The following is a 27,364-nucleotide window of genomic DNA, read 5'->3' as shown; positions in this document are numbered from 1 at the left end:
CCAAGGCTATACAGAGAAACCCTGTCTCGAAAAAAAACAAAAAAACAACAACAAAAAAGAGTTTATGCATACTTACATACATGCACATATATGTACACACATATGTGTATACATGCATATAGATAAACATATATATATATATATATACACACATACATGCACGCACACACGCGCACACACACACACACACACACACACACACACACACACACATATTTGGTGGATGGGGCTGAGCCCCAAATGTCACACTTCAGTTCTTCTCTCTGGTCTCTTTACAGCTTCTTAGACAAAAGTTCTTTAGAAAATTACCTCATAGATAAAAGGTTACACAAAAGAGGAGTTACAGAAGGATGTCAGTAGTAAGTTCAAAGCTGTGTTTCATTCTGCAAGTCCATTATACATTCAAAGCACAGTTTCCCACGGCCTTGCTTTATCACAGTGCACACCTGTGCCTTCATCCTTGGATCCAACCTAGAATGAATTGTTTTTCTTGATCACAAATTCATCCCAAGTCTATTTCTCATTATAGTGTAATTGTGGAAGCTCACTGTAGTCCTTATGATGCAGCCTTTTACTTACTATTCTATGAGGAGGGGGCACAGTCTATTCTTTCTTCTTCTTCTTCTTCTTCTTCTTCTTCTTCTTCTTCTTCTTCTTCTTCTTCTTCTTCTTCTTCTTCTTCTTCTTCTTTCTTCTTCTTCTTTCTTCTTCTTCTTCTTTCTTCTTCTTTCTTCTTCTTTCTTCTTCTTCTTCTTCTTCTTCTTTCTTCTTCTTCTTCTTCTTCTTCTTCTTCTTCTTCTTCTTCTTCTTCTTCTTCTTCTTCTTCTTCTTCTTCTTCTTCTTCTTCTTCTTCTTCCTCCTCCTCCTCCTCCTCCTCCTCCTCCTTCTTCTTCCTTCTTCTTCTTCTTCTTCTTCTTCTTCTTCTTCTTCTTCTTCTTCTTCTTCTTCTTCTTCTTCTTCTTCTTCGTCTTCGTCTTCGTCTTCTTCTTCTTCTTCTTCTTCTTCCTTCTTCTTCTTCTTCCTTCTTCTTCTTCTTCTTTCTTCTTCTTCTTCTTTCTTCTTCTTCTTCTTCTTCTTCTTCTTCTTCTTCCTCCTTCTTCTTCTTCTTCTTCCTCCTCCTTCTTCTTCTTCCTCCTCCTTCTTCTTCTTCCTTCTTCTTCCTTCTTCTTCTTCTTCTTCTTCTTCCTCTTCTTCTTCTTCTTCTTCTTCTTCTTCTTCTTCTTCTTCTTCTTCTTCTTCTTCTTCTTCTTCTTCTTCTTGGTTTTTTGAGACAGGGTTTCTAGATATAGCCCTGGCTACCCTGGAACTCACTCTGTAGACCAGGCTGGCCTCAAACTCAGAAATCATCCTGCCTCTGCCTCCCAAATGCTGGGACTAAAGGCGTGCGCCACCACTGCCTGGCGGCACATTCTATTCTTGATTCTAACTTTATTATATCTTTCTGGCAAAACAACCAAAACCACCTCTTAAAACTTTCTTCCTAAAATTGTTTTAATCAAATCAGGAATTCTATAAAATCATTAATTCATCTAAGCAGCATTAATTCATGAAAGTTCATCTTTATGCTGATCTTCAGGAAATCTGCCCAGCTGGGTGTGTTGATGCCTAGGAATCATCAGACTGTGTAATAGTGACAGGAAAAAGGCATATCAGCAGCAAGAAGCAATCCTCGGTGTCTTGGGACCTTGCCTCTCAGAGCTCACCGGGCCTTACGTATAGGCCTCCTCCAGGAAAGTCACCTGCTGGCCTTGGCCACTCCTAGATGGCTCCTGACTCTGAGTCTCATCTTTCTCGTTTCCCACAGGTCTCCTCCATCAGGCTGCTCGCTCTTTGAGAGGGCAGTCACTTTGACCTCCTCTGTTTTCTCCACAGCCGTCATATCTGCACATAAGAGCAAGGCTGCAGTTGGCTGGATTCTTCCTCTTTCACAGTGATCTAACAGAGCCTTGGGTACACTAAAGTTGTAACTAGTAATTTAAGTTACCATTCATATATACAAGGTTCTTTACATGCATGTACACACATCAATTATTACCTATCATCTATGTGTCTGTCTGTCTGTCTGTCTTTGATGTTTACACAGTTGAAATTCACTCAGATCTTTACATCTATTTTTACACATATCTATTATCCTCCAATCTGAAAGAGGGAAACTGAACCTCACAGAACTTAATCTAATGACCCAAGATCATGCAGTTGAAAAAATCGACAGAGTCAGCGTCCACCTGCTTTGGAGCCTTTGGATGTGACTGAAAACTCTACAAAGAGACTGTCTGGAAAAGTCTGTCATTGTGATGCTATTCTGACAGGGTTCTGGATATGGTGACCTTATAGTCGACTGCATTTATCTCCCAAATCCACGAACTTCTATGCACACACTTTCATTGGCTCGATCATTTCTCCTGGTTTAGAGATCTCAGGTTTTCATGGTGTAAATATACCACATTTTCTGTATCCATTCCTCCACTGAGGGACATCTGGGTTCTTTCCAGCTTCTGGCTATTATAAATAAGGCTGCTATGAACATAGTGGAGCATGTATCCTTATTGCATGCTGGGGAATCCTCTGGGTATATGGCTAGGAGTGGTATAGCAGGGTCCTCCTGTCGTATCAGGCCCAGTTTTCTGAGGAACTGCCAGACTGATTTCCAGAGTGGTTGTACCAGCTTGCAACCCCACCAGCAGTGGAGGAGTGTTCCTCTTTCTCCACATCCTTGTCAGCACCTGTTTTCTCCTGAGTTTTTGATCTTAGCCATTCTGACTGGTGTGAGGTGAAATCTCAGGGTTGTCTGGATTTGCATTTCTCTGATGACTAAGGATGTTGAACATTTCTTTAGGTGCTTCTCAGTCATCCAATATTCCTCAAGTGAAAATTCTTTGTTTAGCTCTGTACCCCATTTTTAATAGGGTTATTTGGCTCTCTGTAGTTTACCTTCTTGAGTTCTTTGTATATCTTGGAAACAATGAATTTATGAAATTCTTAGACAAGTGGGTGGAACTGGAGAATGTCATCCTAAGTGAGGCTATCCAATCACAAAAGAACACATATGATAAGTGGGTATTAGCCCAGAAGCTCGGAATACCCAAGAAACAATTGACATATCAAATGATGCCCAAGAAGAAGGAGAGGCCCCTGGTCCTGGAAATGCTCAGTGTAGCTGTGTAGGGAATACCAGGACAGGGAAACGGGAAGTGGGTGATTGGGGAACAGGGGGAGGGAAGAGGGCTTATGGGACTTTTGGGGAGGGGGGGATCCAGGAAAGGGGAAATCATTTGAAAAGTAAATAAAGAATATATCAAATAAAAAACACAGAGATCTCAGGTTTACCAGTTTCTCACTGTCAAAGACACCACACTGAACATTTTTAGGCACACATCTTAGCTCACATTTGAAATGATTTAGGGTCCATTTCTAGAAACAGAACTGGGCCACAACCTGTGCAGGCTGCCGACTCACATGCCCAACTCACCTTTTATTGGGCACTAACTTAAAACCCATGCGGCTGGGCATGGGATGTGCATCTCATTCACCTCCAGCAAAGAAATTCTGCTAATTTGTAGCTTTAAAAAAATCCTCTCACCTTTCATTTGCATTGTGTTGATTATAAGCAAACTTGATTTTTAAAAAAAAAAAGTTTATTGGCCTTTTGTGGATTTTCATATTTGAATTTAACTCAAACCCTTTACCTGTTTTAGTCTTGGTACATGTTTCAATATGTTTCCTGTTCTGACTTTTGTAGTCTTCAAGTATTTAACACTGGTAAGCATTAATCCTGTTTGCTGTCTGATACTTATTGAATGGTTTGTTTCTTCTATAGATTTAATTTTTTTACGCACAGAGTTAAAAAAAAGATTGAAGTTAGCCTGTAAAGCAATAGGTCGCAGCCCTGCATCTGCGACATCTTTTTTTGTTGATCTTCCTCCCACGTCCATTTTCATGTCAGACTCTGTGCTGATAATGTAGTTGATTGCCTTCTTTATCCTCTTCCTTATGACTTCTTTTTTCCCATCCTTGGTTCTATTTCTTATTTTGCAGCAGATCCCACAACTACACACACATATATAAAGATTAAAATTTAGTATATGTATATAAGAAAAAACTGTGGTCTTTGTCCTCATGAGTACAGGTTGCTTTGCTTAACTATTCTGATTTCATTCATTTTCCTGGAAATATCATGATTTTATTTTTTTATAGCCAAATAATATTCTATTGGACACACATAAGTTTTAAGTTTTAAATATTTTAATCTACTTGGTTAACTTTAACCCTAGAAAATTAAAATCCAGTGATTAAATGTTTTATTTTTTTTTCTAGTCCAGCTTTAAAATACGTGAACCCTTTGATTTGTGTTCAGTTTATTTTAGTACACAGCATGATGTATTTAACTCCAATATTATTTCCCCAATAGTTACCTTTGTGATCTCTTTTGATTTGTGACATTATCTTGTATCTTTTATTCCTGTTGAATTTAATTTTTTCTTTTATTTTCTTTTAGCACACCCTGTTACCCGTGACCTTGTAAAGAAATGGTAAGACCATGAGGATAATACCATTCTTATTCTTGAACTGGTGAACAGCAAAGCCAGATGCTAGACTCCTCGTGCAGAACACTATCTTGGGGTTTCTGGGGAGACTCCTTCCTTTACCATTGTGATAGACCCTTTTTGAACCACAGTTCCAATAGGAAGAAGGAAGAAGAAGGACTGGGGAAATGTAGCTTAATAGTAGTATTTCCTTAAAACCAATCCACCAAAGTTAAAAAAAAAAATAAGCACACACGAAAGTAAGAAAGGGACTGGAGAGATGGCTCAGTGCTTAAGAGCACTGGCTGCTATTTCACAGAGCCCAGGTTCTATTCGCACACCCACACAGTAGCTCACAACTATCTGTAACTCCAACTCCAAGAGATCTGATTGCCGTCACTATATGTACAGGGCACATAGACATACAAGCAGGCAAAACATCCATCCATACAAAATCTAAAAAGTAATAGAACAGTAAACAGAGAAGTACACAGTGAGAAGTGACTGGGATACCATGGTTGGCACATTTCATACTAGACCTGTACTTTCTAGGGTTGTGGGCATCTGTGCTGATGATAGTCTTGTGTCTTAGAACTGCAGGTGAGCAGATCTCAATGCTCCTTGCTTCTAAGGTACAGGAGCTAAAGGAATAGACGGATGCCTTCAGCTCATTCTCCAGTTAGATGGCTCAGGTCTCTGAGTGTTCAACTTTGGGAGTTGCTACTAATTACCCATTGCCTCTTTCCCCTTCCTAGAAGTATGTCCCCGTTAGATCTGAAGTTCACGTGATACAGCCCCTTCACCGAGAGTGTCACCAAGCCACTTACAACCCAATACTGCAGTTGTGCTCCCTTTCCTGTTAAGTTACCAATTTTACCAAAGGAGTTTGTTTCAGGCCCTTTCCTTTGTTGCCTATTCATGTCTTTATTATGTATATATAGTACGTAATATATACTATTAGAAGTAACACCTATTTTTGTTTCATTTTTCAAGACAGTTTCTATGTGTAGCCCCTGGCTGTCTTGGAACTCAGAGATCCACCAGCCTCTGTCTCCGGAGTGCTGGGATTAAAGGCATGGGCCACCACCTGGGAGTAAGACTTTTTTAGTCCACAGTGTTTGAGCAACTTGGTATCTCTCAGAATAATTTTTTTTTAAGTATCCTTTACTTTTATAAAATGTCTTTATTATTCTTTTCCCTACCTTTTAATCTTGAGACAAGGTCTTACAATATAGCCCTGGATGGCCCAAAACTCACTGTGTACACCAGATCTGCCCGCCTCTGCCTTTGCAGTGCTGGGGCTTAAAGGGGTGAGCCCCCACGCTGGACTCCACAATATCCTTTGATCCTATCCACCACAGTGTCTCCACCTCCGCCCCCCCAACATTTGACCTTCACATCCTCTCCAATCAGTGGTGCTTGCTGGAGTGCTGACTGATATTGAAGGTTTGATCTAGTGAATATCACCATAGCTGCCAAAAGTTCACCAGTGAAACGGCCAAGTCGTGCTCAGAGAAGAGTACGTGAGGCCATGGGCGGAGTCAGGGGATACGGGTACCAGTGCATCCGGTAGCTGTGATCTGGGTGGTAGAGAGTGGGTGGAGGCAGGAGATACGGGGAGGCTGCAATGGGGGTGGTAGAGAGGGCTGGAAGCTTATGTTTTCTTATGTGCATGCATCGTTATTTGAATGTGAGTGCCGGTGTCCTCAGAGGCTCAGTTCTCCGGAGCTGAATTTCCCGAAACCGGAGTTACATGTAGCTGTGAACCACCCATCCTAGGTTCTGGAAACTGAACTCGCGTACTCAGCAAGAACAGGGCACACTCTTAACCACTCCCCTGAGCCATCTCTTCAGACCCTCTCTCAGCAGCCTAAGATGCCCCAAATATGCACTGTCCCACTTGCCCCTCCCCAGAATAAATGTCTGACTAAGAGTCATCTGTTGTGAAACTATTTCTTAAGCACTCTCTGAATTAACTAGCTTGTATTTGTTAGTTTTTATTCTAGAAAAAGAGTTCAAGATCTTGCAAGACCGAAAAAGCAATGGGGAACTCCAGATAGGTAAGGCAATGTTATATGATTTTGTTTGCAATGACTATGTTCATCGACGACATAAATATTATTCCTGGTTGACCATTATACCTGAATCTCAGGAGTGGCCACCATCTCTTCTTACCTGGGCTCACTTTGCCAATATTGTTAACCCAAGGGGACTCAAGACATGAAAGCTAACCCCTGCAATGGTCCCCAAGTTTGTCTGCATATTAGAAGCATGTAGGGAGCTTCGTTACTGATTACAGACTGGATCCCATACCCAGAAATCTGATTAAATTAGTTTGAGGGTAGAGTTTTGGGAGTATTGAAGCTCCCCAGATGTCTTATTAACAGAGTTTTGACAAACACTGCCCCAGGTGCGACTCTGAACTCCCTTGAAACTCCTGTGTCCACCCTGCAAGTCCCCTGTGGCAGCCTCTTGGCACACTCTCCTTTATACTCGGACGGAGCCTTCACCCGGGACGTTAGCGTTCTCTGGGTCTCCAGCCCACAGTCTTTCACACTTGACTAAAAGGACTTCCTTTTTTTCTTCCTTGGCTCCTCAGGAAAGCCTGGCACTTTCTAGAGAAGTTTTGATGAGCAGAAACATTGAGTATAGTTACTGCTCTCCTCCAATCCTCCCTGCTGTTCATTGTTAGAGTGTCAATGTAGTTACATTGTTAACAGTGTGGTTAATCGTTACCATGGAGTAGTCAGCATTCCTATAGTCCTAGGGTTTACTTTTCATGTCCTATTCTTTAAGGTTTGACAGATGCATAATGGATACAGAATACTTCACTGCCCTAAAACCCACTCTGTCCTTCCTTTCCTCCCTTCCCACTCTCTGAACCGGCAGCAGCCTCTGATTAGCTTTCTGCTTCTACAGTTTTGCCTTCTCTGGCTTTCCATACAGTTGGAATCTTTCAGTATGACCCCATAGGGGCTTGTTTGACTTGACAAAAAAACATTCTAGGCTTATCCATGTATGTCGATGTTTTAAAATCTCATTTCTTTTTAACATATCCCATTGAGCCCAGTATCACTCCTTCATATGGAAACCTCAGTTTATCAATGTACCTATCTATATGAAGGGTTGGTGCTAATATTTAGTAATTATGAACAAAGCTGTTATAAAAATGTATGTACCGGTTTTGGCGTCTTTTAACTTCAGCTGGGTAAGTGTCTGGGATTCAAGTACAGTTATTGTACAGATGGAAGGTGTATATTTAACATCGAAAGGGAACGTAGGAGTCTCTTCCAGTGTGTCTGCATCGTTTTCTGTTCCCATTTCGCGAATTCGAGTCCCTATTGTGTCTCATATTCCTGTCAGCTTTTGGTATTATCAGTGTTTTAGCTTTTCGCCATTGTAAGACGCATGGAACATTAGCTCACTGTATTAATGTGCAGTTCCCTTACGACAGGATGTTGAACGTGTTTTACAGCCTTCTTTGCATATTTCCTTTGATGAGGTATCTGTTTAGAACTCTTGACAAGTTTTTGGTGGTGGGTTTTCTGTTGTTGTTGGCTGTGGTGGGATGTTTGTTTGCTTGTTTGTTTGTTTGTTTGTTTGTTTGTTTGTTTGTTTTGAGATAGGGTTCTTTGTGTAACCTTGGCTGTCCTAGAACTAACTCAATAGACCAGGCTGGCCTCTGAATTCACAGAGAGTCTTGAAAAGTTTTAATTAGAGTTCTTTTCTTCTTACTTTATCTCAAGTGTTTGCTGTATTTCCTGGGAACTAGTCCTTTATCAGGTATACACTGTCTTCTGGTCTGAGTTTGTCTTTTTGTCCTCTTAGTGGTGTCTTTCACAGAGTGGTGTGTGTGTGTGTGTGTGTGTGTGTGTGTAGGTCAGAGGACACTTTGGGAGTCAGTTCGTCCCTTTCACTGTGGGATCTGGGATTCCAACTCAGGTTGCCAAGGTTGTGCAGCAAGTGACTTTTTACCAGCCGATCCATCTCACTGGTCCAAGATTACCATTTGGTTACAAGGCCATCTTACTCGATTTTTATTTTAATATTCATTGCTTATTTCTTTCTGGTGTGTGGACATAAAATTTATGAGAGATGAGGATGGAGGGTGGCTCAGCAGGTAAGGATGTTTGCTGCCAAGGCTGGCAACCTGAGCTTGATGCCCAAAACCAACATGGCGGAAGGAGAGAAACAATTCCTATGGCTGCCCTCACTTTCACAAATCATACCATCAGCATTGTGTTGGCAGGTGCAAATAAAATGTATATATATATATATATATATATATATATATATATATATATATATATGGATAGGTGGATAGGTGGATAGATAGATTTGAGCGAGAGAACATTCTCAAAGGCAAGCCCATACAGGCGTTAGGAGTCATCTTTGAGTTACTTGTCAGCAGGATTTTATTTAAAACCATATTCTACTTTTCTGCTTTGTTAATAGGAGGCTGTTCTGGGGAAATCAAGATCCCATTCGCCCTGTTTCTGAGGCCGCTTTGAAAGCTACGCTGACCAAGAGAATTGAGGACCTTGCTCAGCCTAGGCTGGTCTCCCGACATTATGTCCCTAACAGGTTTGTGCCTGCACACCACCAGGGTGCTTCATCAGGACTCCACAAGGAACACAAACTTAAAGCCCGACTCTCTCATCAGCTGTAAACTGTTGATCCCGGAATCTAAACTTACTGTGCTATAGGGTGGCTTCCTGTCTCATACTGTAAGAAATAGCAAATATGAATCATTCTATTAAATACTATACAAACTTTTATTTAGGACAAGGAATTAAGATCTTTTTGTCTCTCCCACCTTGTAAGACTTGCAAATGTTTTAATCCTCCCACCTAGTAAAACTTAAGTTTACTCAAAGTGACCCTTCCCTGTCCTCCATTTTCTGTGCATCTGTACTTTCCTGACTGGACAACTTAATGAGACTGTGAGGTCGGACCCCAGCCGATGGGGAAAAGACACAGACATCACGTTAGAATAAAAATCAAATGCACTTCCTGTCTCGGTGTGTTTGTGCTTCCTGGGCCTTTCCTGTCTCGGTGCGTTTGTTTCCTGGGCACATTCTGTCTCAGTGTGTTTGTGCTTCCTAGGCACTTCCTGTCTCAGTGTGTTTGTGCCTCCTGGGTACTTCCTGTCTTGGTGTGTTTATTTCCTGGGCACTTCCTGTCTCAGTGTGTTTGCGCTTCCTGGGTACTTCCTGTCTTGGTGTGTTTGTGCTTCCTGGGTACTTCCTGTCTTGGTGTGTTTGTGCTTCTTGGATACTTCCTGTCTCGGTATGTTTGTTTCCTGGGTACTCCTGTCTCGGTGTGTTTGTTTCCTGGGTACTTCCTGTCTTGGTGTGTTTGTGCTTTCTGGGCACTTCCTGTCTTGGTGTGTTTGTGCTTCTTGGGTACTTCCTGTCTCAGTATGTTTGTTTCCTGGATACTCCTGTCTCGGTGTGTTTGTTTCCTGGGTACTTCCTGTCTTGGTGTGTTTGTGCTTTCTGGGCACTTCCTGTCTTGGTGTGTTTGTGCTTCCTGGGTACTTCCTGTCTCGGTGTGTTTGTTTCCTGGGCACACCCCTTTGAGCAAGAGTAAAGTTGCCTTGTCAGACACTTCAGTTGGAATAGTGGTCTTTTTCTTTACAACCCTGAACCTATTTCTAACAATACCACAGGCAAGTTTTTCTGGAACAAGATCAATTCTAACAATAGCCTTGAAGATTGTATTCTATTTCCTAAAGCCTTGACCAATGTGGGCTTTTCACTGTGTGAGTATGTTATGCTCACTTGGGCTGGGCGTTGCCTGTGTGTCTGTACAGAGGCCAGAGAAGGATTTCAGGTGTCCTGTCTATCGCTCTCCACTTTATTTCTTTGAAACTGGGTTTCTCACTGAACCTGGGACTAGGTTTGTTGCCAGCAAGCCTCAGGAACCTGCCTGTCTCTGCCACATATAGTGCTGGGGCAATAGGCAGTGTGAATAACTGTTCCCACCTTCTTATGTGGGTGGGGGACCCAAACTCAGGTCCTCAGGCTTGATCCACATGTGCATCTTACTTTCTGTTTATAGGCTTTTCTTTTGAGGGGCTGAAGCATGGCTCCGCGCTCCAGTGGGAAGACCTGGGTTCAGTTTCCAGCACCTACATAGTAGCTCACAACCATCTTAAACTCTAGTTCCAGGGCAGCCTGTAGCCCCTTCTGAGCTCTGTGGGCACCAGGCATACACTTGATGTACATACGTGCATGCAGGAAAAACAGGTATACACAGAAAACAAACAGAAAAACTAAAGGTTTCTTTGGTTTTGTTTTTTTCCTGGTCCTGAGTATTAAACCCAGGGCCTTGCACATTTTAAACACACATCTGACTCCAGGATCTCTTTTAGTTAGGAAAACATCTTCTTAACCTATCTCTCAGGAATTCTTACAGAAGCTCTTAATTTTTCAAGTCAGGGACTTCAATTTTTTTGAGATTAATAATTAATATAATTACATCATTCCCTTTCTTTTTCTTCCCTCCAAAACCCTTCCATATTCCCTTACTTGCTTCAAATTTTTGGCTTCTCAAGGACAATAAACATGCTAAAGTGGATAGAAATGGGGTGGAGTGGGGAGGGGAGGGGGACATGAGGTCTTAAACCTACACAAAGAACCTCTAGCAATTGAAGAACTGGAGGAATAGTCCTCCCCAGGCAAACACACATCCATACTGTTTTATGGGAGGAGACATTTTAGAATGTCTCCTAGAAGCTGAAAGGATCTGTGAAACTTGTCCCAGCTCCCTCAGAGGACTGGCTGCATGCCCATCCTCTCGCTGATCTCAGGGGGTCTTGGATCTTTTCTGTCCATGTTTCCGTCCATGCCTGGCACTCCCTAACAGCTTCTGTGGTTCCCCCCTGGGTGTCCTTCCCTAAACACATCTTCTTCTAAGGGTTTTGTTTCCTGTGATTTAAGGCCTCCAGAATTTTATCTCTCTACTTACCTCTAGCTCACTGGATTCCCCCACTTGGAAGTTGCCACACAAAACCCTTCAGCCCCGCAGGGCTCCTTCCCAATCTAATGTTGGCTGAAGTAGACTTTTGTTTCAGAATGACGTTTGTGTAGGCTGCACATGTTGGTGTGCTTGTTTGCTTGTTTTTAAACCTTTTAAACAGTTTTTTTTCAAAATCCTTAAAGGAAACTATTTCATTTGTCTGAACAAGAGCGTGCCCGTTATGCGTGGTTAACGTCATCATCCCTCCGGGCAGGTGGCATTTTCCCACTGTGTTAAAGTATTATCACTAAATATAATTTAGCAAACATATTGTGAAATTGTAGGTAAGACACAACGCCTGTTGGGAGGGCTTACCACCTCCTAGAGATGCTTTCAAGGTAAAATTACAACAAATCCTTTTCTCTTCTGCAGTGCAAAAGGACGAGACTCTGGAAGAGACCTGGAGGGGGCTGGGGGTGGTGGTGGAAGGAAATCTTAATCTTTACAGTCTCTAGACCTTCTTAAAACTTTCCTAAAATTTCTGAAAGAAAATTAGGTGTGATGGTGCGCTCCTGCAATCCCAGGACTCAGGAAGCAGAGATAGGAAGATGAAGAGTTTGAGACCAGCCTGGGCTACATAGCAAGATTTTATTTAAAAAAAAGGCATAATTCACATATATGTATCTTCCGTCACTTATTTAGACAAAATAAATTGTTAGGGTTATGGTTTTGCCTTTTTAATTGCTTTTTTGTTGTTTTAAGGTAGGGTCTCTATATATAGCCCTGGCTGACCTAGAATTTGCTCTGTCTACCAAGTTGACCTCAGCCTCAGAAGTCCATACCCCTTTCCCCCAGTGAAAGGGCTAAAGGTATGTGCTGCCACACCCAGCTAGTGTCTATGTTTGTATATGGCTTCCTTCTGGCGGAATCTCTGTCTGATTTTAAATATTTGAAACTAAGTTCCTCAGACTTGAGCCATTTAATCTATTTGCTTCACAAGTAACCACATTCATGCACCATCAGATTATATAACATAAACCAGGTGTGGTGGCAGATGCTTTTAATCCAGGCATTGGGGGCAGAAGCAGGCAGGTCTCTGTGAGTTTGAAGCTCTATGAAGACCAATCTACATAGTGAGATGCAGGCCATTCTAGGCTACATAGCGAGACCCTGCCTCAAAAAGCAAAAACAAAAGAAAATCTTTTAAATATTTTGAACTAAAATGTACACATGTCTGTTGCAGGAAATATTTAAAAATGGCCCCATCTCGCACTACCAGCTACTCTAGGCTAGCCCCAGCTGGTGGTCTTCCCAGTTCTGGTTCGCCTGCCTCAGAGCTGCCTGGACCTTCTCAGACATCTAACCCCTGCGGCTAGTTATCACAAATCCCCTTAACCCAGTAAATCAAAACTCTAGAAGCTTATAATTAATCAGTCAGATTTGTATGTCAATAAATTCTCAATTCACAAAATGCCCACACAATAATTTCAGAGCCAAGTGATAACAATACAAGCTGACCCCTAGATTAGACAAGTCATCCCAATTATTCTGTCCTTTTATGATGTCCATAGCTACCTGTGGCTATTTAAAGCCATGCGGAATCTGGGTCATCTTTCTTCTCTTCCTCCATCTTCCTTCCTCCTCTCCTTCTTCCTCTCTCTGTCTGTCTCTGAGAGGTTTGGCTCCGCCTCTCTTTTCCCTGTCCAATCACAGACTTCCTGCTGTATTAATATTTAAATTAATTGGGGGAAAATTCTGCTACATATGTCTACTAAAACCTTAAAAGATCCCTTCCTCCAAATTTACTCAATTCACTTAAATGGTCCATGTCCCTCTCAAATGTGTGTATGTATGTGTGTGTGTGTGTGTGTATATATATATATATATATATATATATATATATATATATATATTATTAATATATTATATATATATATATATAAACAGTAAATAGATGTGACCACAGTCTGATGAGTCTATTTAAAGTTGTTCAGATGTGTTTTGTGTTTAGGGCTGACCTCTTGGGGTTGGGTAGCTTATCAGGTGGCTTCACCATAAAGAAGATTGGTGCTCCCTCTCTCCTGTAAGCTCTTCATTATTTAGGGCTTGGGCCTCATGAGATTTCCCCTATACACACTGACATGTCAGCCGGCCATGTCACTGGGGAGTTTTTGTTGAGGTTACCATAGTTTGGAGATGTCATGTATAGAAGCTTCCCTGTCATGTATAGAAGGCATAGCCTCACAGCAGACGGCCTGGTCCTCTGGCTTACACAGTCTTTCCTCCCACTCTTCTGTAATGTCCCTTGAGCCTAAAGCACAGGGAATTCATTGTAGGTCTATCAGTAGGGTTTGGCATTTTGACCAGTTCTGTGATCATCTCCGTTAGCTGCAGAAAGAAGTTTCCTTGCTGGGGGGGAGGGGCGGAGTTGCTCTTATCTTCTGGTATAAGGCTAGAGAAAATGCTTTCTAAGTCAGTCTTATCCGAAGGGTTCTTTGAGTTCTCACACGAGGGCCTCTGGTTTATCCTTACAGGAGATCCTTGTGTCCTCTGTGTTGAGCACATAGGGATGTATGAATTCTGTCAGTTCTAAGTCTTCATCTGATGAGACTCCACCGCCTACTCTCCTCCGTTTTCCAATAGTTCTGCTATCCTCAGCGGGACGTTTTCCTATGTGTTCCTCCTCTAAAGCCTAGCCACACAAGCAGGCAGTAGTGTGGATAGAGTCATCAGTGACATTTTGGTCAAGTCAGGCTCTTCTGTCCCTTTTTACCTGGGAATCCTTGATCCTGTTGTTGTAACAGAGAAGGAAGTTCCTCTCTTGCTCAAAGGAGCCACCCCTTCTCTGACTCCAGATGGAGTGTTTGGTCCCCTAAGCTGTCAAACATCTTCCGTATTTTCCCATCTACTGCTTAGTTCCTGCCCCCAATCCAGAAAACCATGAAAGTCACAGTTTAACTGAGAACAGGGCGGGAAAATCTCCGTGGGATCACACAGTCTTCCTAAAGACAGTGAGATATGTGGCTTCAATGCTTCCTTCATCATGGCAAATTCTTCCCCTCTCCCCCTGCCCATCTTGAGGGCCACCAGAGTCTGACTTTGTAGAACGAAGACAGACAATGAGCTCCGCATAGCCTGTTGTTTCAGTCAGCATATGGTACAGTCGCCCAACGACGACTTCCTGTTCCGTCACAGAATGCTTCCGTCTGAAGCATGATCAGTATAGCTTGGTGTACACTGAAAATTTGACATTTTTCTCTCCTTGAGTGCATCAGGTATGTCATCTGAAGTAAGGGATCACATTTAGGGTCACAGACAGAGATGTCCACCGTGCTCCACACCATGCGGACACCACCACTACAGGGCTGAGAAAGGGACACGGGACAGGACGGGATCTCTCCCAGCAAGCAAGCCTGCAATCCGGACTGCCTTCCTTTCGTTCCTCTTCCCTCCCTCTCTCCGCGCTCTCCCTCCCTCTCTCCGCTCTCCCCCTCCCTCTCTCCGCTCTCCCCCTCCCTGTCGCCTTCCTTTTCTTCCTTCTCTTTCCTTTCTCTTTTGCAATGGAATGTTTGTGTATGTGTCCTGCTCAGCCTGGTTTCAAATGGAATCTTTCTGCCTCAGCCTCCTGAGTACAGGATTGCGGGTGTGCACCACCCCTCCTAGAACTATTTGACTTTAAGAACAGCTAATCATCTCCTTTCACAAATATACCTTTTGATCCATTTGGAAGATACACAGGAAAGCTACCTGTTTTAGAGTAAAATAATAAATGCCAACGGAAAACTTGACAGCTGTAACCATTTCTAAAACAACTTAGCTCTTCCCGGTGGGGAGGAGCAGCCAGCGGCACACACGTAAGCTCTCCTAAGCCTGGGGATCAGTGCTGAAGAAAATTGTAATAATTTGGATTCACATGTCACTGTTTTCTTTTTTTTTTTTTTCTTTTTTCTCTTCTGCTACTTGCAGAGCTCAATATTACTACAGCTGCGGAAGAGAGTCTGTTATCTGGGAGATCTCTCCTCCCGCGCTCTTTACCCGGCCTTCCAAGCGGATCCAGAAGCTGGCCAAGCCCAACAGATTCAAAACGCAGTGTCTGCTAACTAGGTGGAGTATCTTAAGCTCTGCAGAAATCCTGATCTAGTTTGCTTGAGGGTCACCGCTTTAGTCTGCATGAGTCAGGAGCCTGAATGAACTGGCTATTCCTGTGCAAAAACCCTGGGTGAAACTGTTGAGGATCTGCCGCAGGCAGGGGTGGTCAGACTGTGTATGCTGGGGTAAAAATTCGCAGTAAAGCCATGATTAGATAATAAATGAGTCTCTCAGGTTGCTATGATGGCTCCTGCTTGTAATCTACAGCACCCAGAAAGATCCTGTAGACAATGTAAAAGCTACAAAACCACTATTCCCTGCAAATACATACAGTCATGTATGCATTGCAGAATACTAGCAAACCAAACCCAAACATACATGGAACAGTATCCTTGTCAAAAACCAGTTGACTTAGAAGTGCAAACTTTTTTTTTTGAAAGATTTATTTATTTACGATTATATCTAAGTACACTGTAGCTGTCTTCAGACACACCACACGAGGGCATCATGTATCTTTTATGGATAGTTGTGAGCCACCCTGAGGTTGCTGGGATTTGAACCTTTGGGAGAGTAGTCAGTGGCTCTTAACTGCTGAGCCATCTTTCCAACCCCCAAAGTGTAAACTTTTATTTCTGCCAGCCCTACTCCAGGTCCTAAATGTCTTTATGCAATAATACACAATCAACGATTATCACCGCTTTTTAGTAGATTTTGAAATCATGAACTGCCTTTGAATTTTGTTCTTCGTATTAATGATCATTTTAGATTATTCTGGGTCTTTGTGTGACTATATGAAATTGGGTTGATGGAAATACCCTCAGATTAATGCTGATGGCTGAACAGTGTGTGGATATTTTAGAGACCACTTAGTTGTCTACTTTGAAAGGGTAAGTTTTATGCACGTTAACTATCTTAATTATAATAACAAGACCTATATAGCTCTCTATCCTTAGAAAGTCATCACTTATTTGAGAAAAACTTTTTTCCATGCTAAGTTTGTAGATTTGCTGATTGATTGGTAGATCTTTGATCAGAGAAAGAGATATAGGGTACGCAGCCTGTGATAACTGGTCAAGTGGCTGAGAGTTAAGACAAGGATTATCACACACCATACTACAGAGGAGAACAGCCCCAGAGCATCTTCAGTGGGGACTGAGGGGACTAATCATTTCAAGAAACTAATATGAGGTGTTGGTAGGAAGTGAGGGTTTTTTTTTTTTTTTTTGGCAGACTGTAGGGTCAGAACCCATGCAAAATGGGACATATGATTCTAGGGCTTTTTTCCCCTAATGAAATCAAACTTTCGAAGAATTAAATCAGAATATGAGATGTAAAAGCAGTGTTTTAGAATTTTGCTTCCTATATACAAGCATATTTGCATACATGGTGACACATAAAATGTATCTCATACTGTGAATAAGTGAGAAACAGCAATCTGGTAAAAAAAAAAAAAACACAAAACAACAAAAAAAACAAAACAAAAAAAACCAAAACAAAACAACAACAAAAAAAACCCCAGCCTCTCTTGCGTGTGGAAAAGAGCACACTGCAGGTTGGTTGTAGCAATGAGTTCTTACCGTTCTGTCAGCCAAAGGTGACATCTTGTTTCCATTTGCATATCACCCCCTCAGAGAGAAGATACCAGGCACTGTCCGTTTCTCTGACCCTTCTCCCCGAATTCTGCGACTCTCCATAGCCAAAGGCACAGATCCCAACTACATTCCTCCAAAGAATGTAAGTGGCGGGGGACCTTACCGCACAACACTCGGTCAGGTTACTTCCAAGTATGCGAGGAGAGGCGAAATGGAGGAGGGTTTACTCAGGCCCACAGTTGGAGGCCTCAAGGCGGGCAGGCATGGCGGCTGGTATTATAGTCATCCCTACCCCATTACAGAAAGAACACAGAACAGGCCACTTCCCGAGTGCCGGGAAACAAACCCAGATTCTGAGCTCCATTCTCTGAACAGGTTCAGATAAGGGGTTTTGTTGTTGTTGTTGTTTTGTTTTTAGATTTATTTATTTATGTTATTTATATGATGAGCACGCTGTAGTTGTCTTCAGACACACCAGAAGAGTGAGTAGCATCCCATTCCAGATGTTTGTGAGCCACCATGTGGTTGCTGGGACTTGAACTCAGGACCTCTGGAAGAGCAGTCAGTGCTCTTAACCACTGAGCCATCTCTCCAGCCCTAAGTTATTATTATTTTTTAATGTTCTAAGAATAAGCACAAACATTTTATCTAATGCTTCAAACTTCACTCAGTTCCTCAATTATACATGTGATAGACCAAATTCTCTTAACTATTCACACTTAAGTATGCATTCAGTTTTCTATGAATAGTTTAAAACTTACTACAAATTATAAAGCTATCATTTTATTCCTTTATTAAACATACAGACCAGTAGAGAATAGAACCATCAAGAAATAATTTCATTCATATTTTCACGTACGTTTTGGCTGTTGCAGGCCTTCTGCATTCCATGTAAAGCTTAGAATCCATTGTCTTTCGACTCTTTGTCCTGTTTTACTTTAATGTGATTGACTAATGAGTGATTGTTGTAATCTGCTTTTGATTAAAAGGCTTAATTAAAGGCAGCAGTAGACATATTCCTTCAGTTCGCCTCGAGTCCCATAGCAGACAAAGCACTACTCATCCAAGGTGCTTTAAATGCTTAATTAGGTCTGCACAGTGTTGAGACATGCACCATCCTCGTTTGAATCAGCTTTGTCGTCTCCTATAAACTTATATAAACTCATACTATTGAGCTTCCAACCTCGTGGTGCTTCCATCAACGAAATAGGGACAGAAACAGTGCGCCAGGCAGGGAATACATTATTGAATGCATGTAAAATGTGGACACTTGACGGTTCAGCCTTGTCATCTTCACTTAAACAGCCCAAGAACAAATTTGGAAAACAACTGGTTTACTTGCCTGCGATTAAAGTGCTGTTTTGTTTCCATTGATATACCCTGCTGCGAACTCTTCATACTTAATTTTACATCTATTTTTTTTAAGATTTATTTATTTATTATATGTGAGTACAGTGTAGCTGTCTTCAGACACCCCAGAAGAGGGCATCAGATCTCGTTAAGGATGACTGTGAGCCATCATGTGGTTGCTGGGAATTGAACTCAGGACCTCTGGAAAAGCAGTCAGTGCTCTTAACCTCTGAGCCATCTCTCCAGCCCAGATCTATTTTATTTTAGATTTGTATTTTATATTATTTTATTATGTGCATGAGCATTTGGCCTGCATGTCTATATGTGCACCACTTGCATGCCTGGTGCTAGCGAAGATCAGAAAAGGACAATACATCTCCTGGAACTGGAATTATAGGTAGTTGTAACCACATATGGGAGCTGGAAATGGAACCCTGGTCCTTTCTAAGAACAGGAAGTGCTCTTAACCATTGAATTAGCTCCCCAAGCCCTGCCTTCACAGTCAAATGCAAGTAGTGTGAATAGACAGAGCTCATGATGTGAGCAAGTTTTCACAGTTTAGATACTGATAAAGGACTCGGGTCTGTGGGAGGCAGCATCACAATCCTTTAGTTCCGTTGTCCCTGTGATCTCTGATTTAAGAGTTCAAACAAGACACGGAGAATAGATAGTGTGGGAGACAGGCTGCGTTTACTAAATAAACTACAGTTTTGGAGCTGGAGGAATGGCTCAGTGGTTAAGAGCAGTTGTTCTTGCAGAAGACCCGGGATTGATTCCTACTGCTCACATGGTAACTCACAAACCACCCTTAACTCCAATTCCAGAGGATTCAATACCCTCTTGTGGCCTCCTCCGGCACCAGGCACATACGAGGTACACAGATATACATGCAGACACTCATACACATAAAATAAAAAAGAAGAAGAAAGGAAGGAAGGAAGAGAGGGAGGGAGGGAGGGAGGGAGGGAGGGAGGGAGGAAGGAAGGAAGGAAGGAAGGAAGGAAGGAAGGAAGGAAGGAAGGAAGGAAGGAAAGAAATAGCTGAGAACAGACTGTGGCCGAAGAGACCATTGTCCTTTATACTTCACACAAGCTTTATTCTATTTTCTATAGTCTTTAGAATGAGTGGCTTTTTCTGAGAGACACCATCCTGATTTAAGAATTCAAACAAACAAATCAGTGTCACTTAACTCTCCTGAGAAGTAGCAATAATAGTCTTGTCTTTGTTCTACATCAGAGAGGCTCTTGGTAGATATTAAACCTTCGAGGTTCACAGCTCCCAGATCCAGGTTTGGAGAGTTATTCATTATTGGCCTTCTGAGCATTATGTCTCGTCAGGGACAAAAATAGAGCCAATTCCTTCCATCCCCAAATGAAAGCCTTTCAGTCCTTTGTTTTAGTCTATTGAGTATGAGGGAGGGGCCATGCTCCAAAGCCCCCCACCAGCCTGCCAGACTCTTAACTAGCTGTCTATCAGAGACACAGCTTCTGCTCTCATCTTGGCTTTTGCTGCTTTTCTTACTTGTTCCAATTAGGAGAACGCCGCTTAGGCAAATGCCCTTTACTGTGGTGACCTGTGATGCTAAAAAGCCCTCTCCTCAAAGGGTTAAAAAATTAGGAAGCAAACTTCTCTCTTGGGTGTACACATACGATACAGCCACACCTTCCCTTGGTCAACTTCGTGTTTTATTTTTAATTTTTTTATCACATCTGTTTGCTGATGTGTGGATGCACACATGCGCACACGCAACCATGCCACGGCATTCTTGCGGAGGCGGGAAGACAGCTCTAGCGAGCCGGTTCTCCCCTATCTTTATGTGGGTTCTGGGGACTGAATACAGGTCATCAGCTTTAAATGGCAATTCCTTTACCTGCTGACCCATCTCACCAAGATCAGCGTGACCACAGATTTCAGAGTTAACCTGTAACAGCGCTGGCTGTTTCTCCCACACCTACCATGTAAAGATTGAATCTGTACGGGTGTGGAGCCCATACAGTCCAGTTTGAGTGAGATGGAATTTGATCCTGTCCAGGATTACTGAAGGATTCCCACCCTTTCTGTGGAGTTATTGGAGCTCAGTCAAGGGCTCGGACCATATTTTATAATTCTGAGCTGGACACGCTCTCACGAACCATTTTTTCTTTCTTTCCTAGATTGAGACCAAGATTTCCTTCTCTACCCTCAGTGCTGTTGCAACCCCAAGGATTGTAGACCTTGCCCACCCAAGGATTAAGATAGAGGGCCTATGCTATGAGAGAGAAAGGAGTGAATTGCCCATCCGTCCTGTAAGCCAACCCCACCTCCCTTCTCAGCCTTCTTTCTGATTGCTCCTAAGAGGCCGTTTTGCCCCAACAAGGCCTAGGCCAAAATTATCAGAAAAGATAATGTCGAACGTGTTCTATGACGGGAAGGGAAGGCTACCAATGTGAGGAGGAGGAGGGCAGAGGAGTTGAGGGCAAGGAATGTGGGCTTTGAAGTTAGTGAGCTGGGTGTGAGTCTTTGCTCTTCACAGGGAGGACTGGCTGGTTGCTATGCAACAGCTCCCTTATTTTTACCAGTAAAGAAACAATATGGAAGACATGCCTTTCGATGTCAGACAAGAGAATAGTCAGGCAACATGGATTCATTTGGCACCTGTTGGGTAATAGGGCAAACAGTCTCCTCTGAGCAGTTTATACTGTAATGGAAAAAGCAGATGATAGACAAATGAGTTTGTGCTGTAGATACATATTATGAGGAAGATTAAGTGTGCCAGGTACGGTGAGACAAATGTGTTATCTGTGCTCAGGATCCTGAGGCAGGAGGATCTCAGGTTTGAGGCAAAGTTGAGTTGTATAGCATGAGGGCTTGTGAAACGGTTTCAGACAGACAGACAGACAGGAAGACCAAATAAGTGCTGTAGAGATGGCCTATTAGAACAGATGATCTCTTTCTGCAGGTCAGGAATCCCTCTGTGAGGGTCTGAGGTCTGAATCTAGAGACAAGGAAAATGTGTCTTAGCCAAGACTGAGGAAAGATGTCTCACGCAGAACTAGCAAGTGACAAGGTCCTGAGGCAGAAAGAGCCAGAACAGAGGCCTTGTGTGGCTACTGTTCTGTGGTAGCCCCAAGGGTCACATGTCCTGATGGGGAGGGGGAAAGATGAGGTCAGAAACGTGGGGTTCAGATTTTATGGGAGTTCTACGGATACAGGAAGGAACCTTCTCCAGTGTCAGCAAAATGAGGTTCCTCAGGGGGGTCTAACACCGGAGGGTGGTGTGCTTCAACTGAGTTGTAGAAAGTACTTGCCTGGCGGAGGACTGTGAAGATGGAGAGGGGAGGGTGGAGATAAGCTACTCAGAGTTGTCCATTCTCCTCAGCCATCAGAGGAAGGCTGAACTACTCCAATGGGTGGCTGGGTGGCGAGGGGATCAGCAGGGAGTACGACTGCAGTATTGCAGGAGAAAAATGAGAGGGAGACGGGGCATGGGGAATTCTGGGATGGCATTTGTATCTTTGTTGTTGGTTTTTTTGTTTTTTGTTTTTTGTATTTTTTTTCTACAGGTAGCCCCTGCTGCCCTAGTTGCTAATCCTAGTGAAAGAACGATATTTCTAGCAAAGTCCAAACGTGTTCATGAAGATTATCAACCTGTCCGAGATGCTCGATGGCCTGTATCTTATGCTGCGACTCATTCTCAGGTGTCTGACAGAATCCAGGAACTGGCTAATCCACACACGAGGTATTGCAATTAAAGGTTAAGGTGGGACAGGAAGGGTTAGGGGTCTGAAGAAAGTGGGAATGTTGATCTAAAGTTTAAAACAAAACAAAGCAAAGCCATAACTTTTGGGGGGGGGGGGGAAAGAGTAAAATCTTTGGAAGCTGACAGCTTGCAGACCCGAGATTGTGCTTAGAGCGCCTTTGACCCTTCGTTTTCTTATAATGGTGGCCTTGAAATCCCAATGGGATAATAATATGCTCGTTACTTAGCATGAGGGCGAGGGTGTGCTTGGGAAATGCCAGTTCCTTTTCTGTTCTCGCATCAGGTTGGTTTCTTTTTCTCCGATTCCAGGGGTCCATCTCACGTTGTATATTACGACCCGGACGTCTTTAAAGTCAAGCCTTCTGCTTTGAAAGCACATTGTTCCTCCAGGATCAAGGAGCTGGCTGAACCCATTGTGCGTTAACTACAGCAGGTCACCCCAGGCAGACACAAGTTAGGTACCTAGACCGCGCGGCAGATGATTTTGTTCCCAGCCTCGGTGTTTAAATCACCGATCACCTCCCAGATGTGAGACTTCCAGGAAACACCACTGTGAGCGTCAGATGGCACTGTGTGCGATCTTGTCTTTACCAAGTTTGGGGACCTCACCCAGCAATAAAAGAGAAAGCAGTGCCTGCCTCATTATCCCTCCTCAAGCTGGGATCTCGGTGGCCTCCTTGCGGCGCTGCTGCTGCTGCTGCTGCTGCTGCTGCTGCTGCTCCTGCGCCACTACCTCCTGAATTCTGTCTCCAGCCCCTCTCTACAAAGTCCTGGCCATCGCGGTCACTCCTGCACGGCCTTGTCCGGCTCCCTTCACCACGTACAAAAAACGAGGCGCGGAGAGCTTCTTAGGATAGGATGAAAGGTTTTCACAGTTCATGCTAGCGAACGGCTTCCTTTAACATCTTTACCAATCTCTCCTGCCTCTCCAGGTTCACAGCCACTCACCACGGAAGGAGAGAGAAGAGATAGGTACAGGGCATGCATCTATAATCCCAGCTACTGGGGAGGGAGGGGAGAGAGGATCGCTTGAGCCCAAGAGTCCAAGAGCAGTGGGCAACAAACAGTCACAGGCCAGCCCCACAAGACAAATAAGTTCTAAAAAGAAAAGGCTAATGATACTGTGTTCCCGGAGTTTGGGAGACAGAAGCAAAAGGACCTACTCCATAAAAAGACCTTGTCTTGGAGGGTGTGTATGTGTGTTTGTGGGTGCATGTGTATATGTGTGTATGTGTGTGTGTATATCTATGTTTGTGGGTGTGTATATATGTGTGTACGTGTGTGTGTGTATATATATGTGTTTGTGGGTGTGTGTGTATGTATGTGTGTGTGTATATATATATGTGTATGTGTGTGTTTGTGTATGTGTGTGTGTGTGTATATATGTGTATGTGTGTGTTTGTGTATGTGTGTGTATATATATATATGTGTATGTGTGTGTTTGTGTATGTGTGTGCATTGTTTTTAATAGCAAGCATGAAAAACTCTGTACCAAATTGTATTTGCTTAGAGTTTTTGAATTTAGTTCTTTCCATGTACTACTATTTAAAACATTTAATTTTTATGGGACGCGCCTAGATTTGCATAAAGATGAATTTCCTCAGAATCTTATTTTACACTGAAAGAGCTATTGTATATGGAAGGGCGTCAAGAAGTAAACAATAGTTGTTTTCTTTGTGTTTCCCGGGTCATTCACTGCGCATTTGAGCTTAAATTCTCGACTCCCTATGTCTCAGTCTCTCTATATAAAGTAGGTCCTTCCACAGTGTTGGAAAGATTACATGGAAAGATGCATAGAATAAAGCACGAGTTTGAATTAAAATGCACTGGGTTTACTGGGAGGGAGGAACGGCATCATTAATACCAACAAGGAAAACCACAGCCTGGGGTTTCCATCAAGCAAATGTTTGTTGACTGCTTTCTGAGGCACTGTCTAAGGAGTGGGAGGTGCAGCGCAGTGAGCCAATCAGATGCTAGTTCTGCTCTTACAGCTGTTCATCTCCATTACACCCCATCACAGGTAAGTGTAACACAGCCATGGTACTAATGCTGTGATGTGACGTAATGTTGTGAGATTGCAGAACAGAGAGCTTCCATCTCTTAGGCAAGCGAGGGAGGTTGTCTTTAACAAAGAGACAACTGGACTGGAACCCAAACACTGAGTAGGACCAGCTGACCTCAGAGTGCACAGCAAGGCATTCCATAGAGTGGACATGTGCACTTCAGAGATGTGTTTGGGTTTCTGGTCATCCTGGGATGATTTTCTTCCCTTTGGAGGGCATCTCCCATTTCCTTCCCAGGAGCTACCTTCAAGTCACTCAGCTTTACATGGTGGTGGGGTTAGCGGAGGGGGGAGGGGGGGAGGAGGGAGATGACACATAGCTTGGGGTTGGGGGCAGCCCTTGTCTCACGAGCGAGCGAGGCCCTGAGCACAAACCCCATTCCCTATGATGTGAACAAATAAATCAGGGGGCTGGAGAGAAGCTCCAGGGTGAAGAGCATTTGCTGTGCTCACAGAGCTGCCGGGTCCAGTGCCCAGCACGCCCAGGGCGGCTCACCGCTGCTTGCACTTCCAGCTCAGGACATCTGAGCCCCTCTTCTGGCCACAAACACGTGCATGCGGTGCGGTTCCGTATGTTACTGGCAAAGCAGCCACACGTATGAAATAAAAGTTAAATCTTTAAAAGTAAACAAACAAACAAACAACAAAATTTTATGCGTCTGGGTGTGGTGGCCCATGCCTTCAATTCCAGCACTTAGGTAGAAGCAGAAAGATCTCTCTGAGTTTGAAACCAACCTGGTATAAATATCAAGTTCCAGTTTACCAGGGTTATACAAGAGACTGTTCAAAAAAAAAAAAAAAGTAACGTTTCTTCAAGGTGGTCTAGTGAAAGGATGGACACGTGACAAAGCCCTGTGGGCCTAGCGGCCATTGTCTGAAACTGGGTCTTGAGTAGAGGGCAGTACGTAAGAGCTGCCGTCTCCCTTTCTAGGTGCTCTGAAGCGTCCCTACCTGTCTGTCACGCTGGAGCATCTCGGGTCCTCAGCTACTCCTCTGCCAGGTCCTCAGCTACTCCTCTGACTCAGGAACTCCCCATAGCCTTCTAGTAAATCCTTCCTAGCTGATGGGAGAGTACACCGTAGGCTGAAAGCGTCCACATGGCTCTGAAGGAAAGGTCTAAGACGCCAGAGGGAGCTGGGGGAGGAGGGGTGGCAGCCAGGCAGTCGGAGCACCAGAGGAGCATCACTGTTTCAGCCTCCACCCTCAAGGCAATGGAAAGCTACTGAGTTAAGTTCATTAGAACAGGGGACAGAGCATCTTTCGCCCTTTTAAGGCATGCCTGGACTGTAGACGGAGTACCAGACTTTCCTGCATTGCTTCTCAGTTATAGCTCAACCAGTTTGTTATAAAAGTAATTCCTGTTGTCCTTGGGTGACATGTTCCAAGGCTCTGTGGGCATTTGAAACTAAGGACAGTACCAAATCATTTATATATATGATATATATAAATATATATATATACTTGTATCTACTCATAGATACGCCCAGAGCTGCCGGGTATATATATATATATATCTACTCATAGATATATCTATGAGTAGATATATATATATATGAGTAGATACAAGATAGCTTAATTTACTATTATTGTTATTATTAATTATTATTACTATTTTAAGTCAGGTTGTCCTGGAACTTACTATGTAGATAAAGCTGACCTCAGATTCACAATAGCTATCATTACCTGAGAACATTATAATGCATACTGTTAGTATGCCCCCAATAACTTTATGTATTTGGTTGAGTCATCCTTGTCTATTTTTTTTTTCAAGACAGGGTTTTTCTGTGTAGCCCTGGCTGTCCTGGAACTCACTCTGTAGACCAGGCTGGCCTCAAACTCAGAAATCCGCCTGCCTCTGCCTCCCAAGTGCTGGGATCACAGGTGTGTGCCACCACACCCGGCTGGTCAGTCATCCTTGTGATAGTGTGAGATGGTCCCAGTACCTCCATGACAAGACAAAGCTATAAGAGTGGCAGGTGCGTGCTGTAGCACTAGGCCACCATCAACCTTCTGATATGTCAAAACGGCAGAAACTACTGTAGACTATTCTGCATGTGTGGTGACAATTGCGGTTTCTTTAAAAAAACACAGAAAGAATAAGAATATGTCTTCCTTTTAATCCCAGGCATGGGGTGAGGGGTGGCTTCAGATTGCCCATAGCATCTGATTGTGATTTGCTTCATTCTCTAGCAGGGGCGTGATTTACCAGCGGTAGACAGTTTCTGCGACTGTGTGATGTTTGGAATTCTGGGGACTTTTCAGACAGTATATAAATGCTAGGGTCCTGAGAGGCAGTCAGTGTGTGTTGGTTGTTGGCTGTTGGTCAAGGTTTGTTATACCTTGTTATACCTGACCCAATGGTCATACACAAAGAAGAAAGGAGAAGAAATTAGTATCCTGATGATGAAGATCAAACTTGTCCCAAGGAATTCGACGTCACTACTCGTCAGGAAGTAATCTAAGTCTAACCTCGCTCCCTTTCACCTCTTTTTTCCTCTCCTCTCTGGTGTTAAGGGCTTGAAAGGGTGATAACGAAAGGAGAACCCACACAGGAACAAACTCTGGCTACATGCATGCGATTTGTTTCTTATTTAGTTAAAAAATATTCATCTTTTTTTAAAAGGGGGCATATTACATATTTTTCTTAGCCCATTTAAATTACCTACCTCACTCCCGTACATTGGGGAAATGATTAAAATAAGGATTTCCTAAAGACAAATACTCTGATACCACAAGGACAATGTTAACCAACATCATATTAAGTGACTTATAGATGCGTAACATATATGATTTTCAAAGGTAAATCCTGTCCCAAGTTGGAGGAGAGGGAGATTAGGAGAGGTTATTTTATTATTCAGAACAGCAGACAATAAGATACCTACAAACTGTTTACGTCAGGGATTCTCTATTTAATAGTTTCACAATATGCCTGAATACAAAATGAAGTCACAGATTACGGAGCTAGAATAAGCTAATGGAAAAGGTAAACGGTAGCTCGGCTTTGGCTCATGAAATGGGGAAACTCGGGTGGTTTGCCAGCTGTTGGC

The 27,364-nt window shown here is 43.1% G+C and overlaps 1 protein-coding gene across 1 annotated transcript in view; it reads left to right on the top strand.

Annotated features, from left to right (window-relative positions):
- The window catches only part of Thegl (theg spermatid protein like), a 35,126-nt gene extending 12,447 nt beyond the window's left edge, over positions 1 to 22,679 (top strand). The window contains exons 2-9 of the mRNA XM_052199454.1: positions 4,496 to 4,529; positions 6,518 to 6,583; positions 8,979 to 9,107; positions 15,452 to 15,589; positions 17,206 to 17,308; positions 20,670 to 20,801; positions 22,059 to 22,234; positions 22,565 to 22,679. Of these exons, the coding sequence (XP_052055414.1) occupies positions 4,496 to 4,529; positions 6,518 to 6,583; positions 8,979 to 9,107; positions 15,452 to 15,589; positions 17,206 to 17,308; positions 20,670 to 20,801; positions 22,059 to 22,234; positions 22,565 to 22,679 (893 nt within the window). The remainder of the gene's footprint in view (positions 1 to 4,495; positions 4,530 to 6,517; positions 6,584 to 8,978; positions 9,108 to 15,451; positions 15,590 to 17,205; positions 17,309 to 20,669; positions 20,802 to 22,058; positions 22,235 to 22,564) is intronic.
- The last annotated feature ends 4,685 nt before the right edge of the window (positions 22,680 to 27,364 follow it).

Source organism: Apodemus sylvaticus, chromosome 11 (genome assembly GCF_947179515.1).
Source record: "Apodemus sylvaticus chromosome 11, mApoSyl1.1, whole genome shotgun sequence".
NCBI lineage: Eukaryota > Metazoa > Chordata > Mammalia > Rodentia > Muridae > Apodemus > Apodemus sylvaticus.
This window is presented reverse-complemented; position numbering and strand designations above follow the sequence as displayed.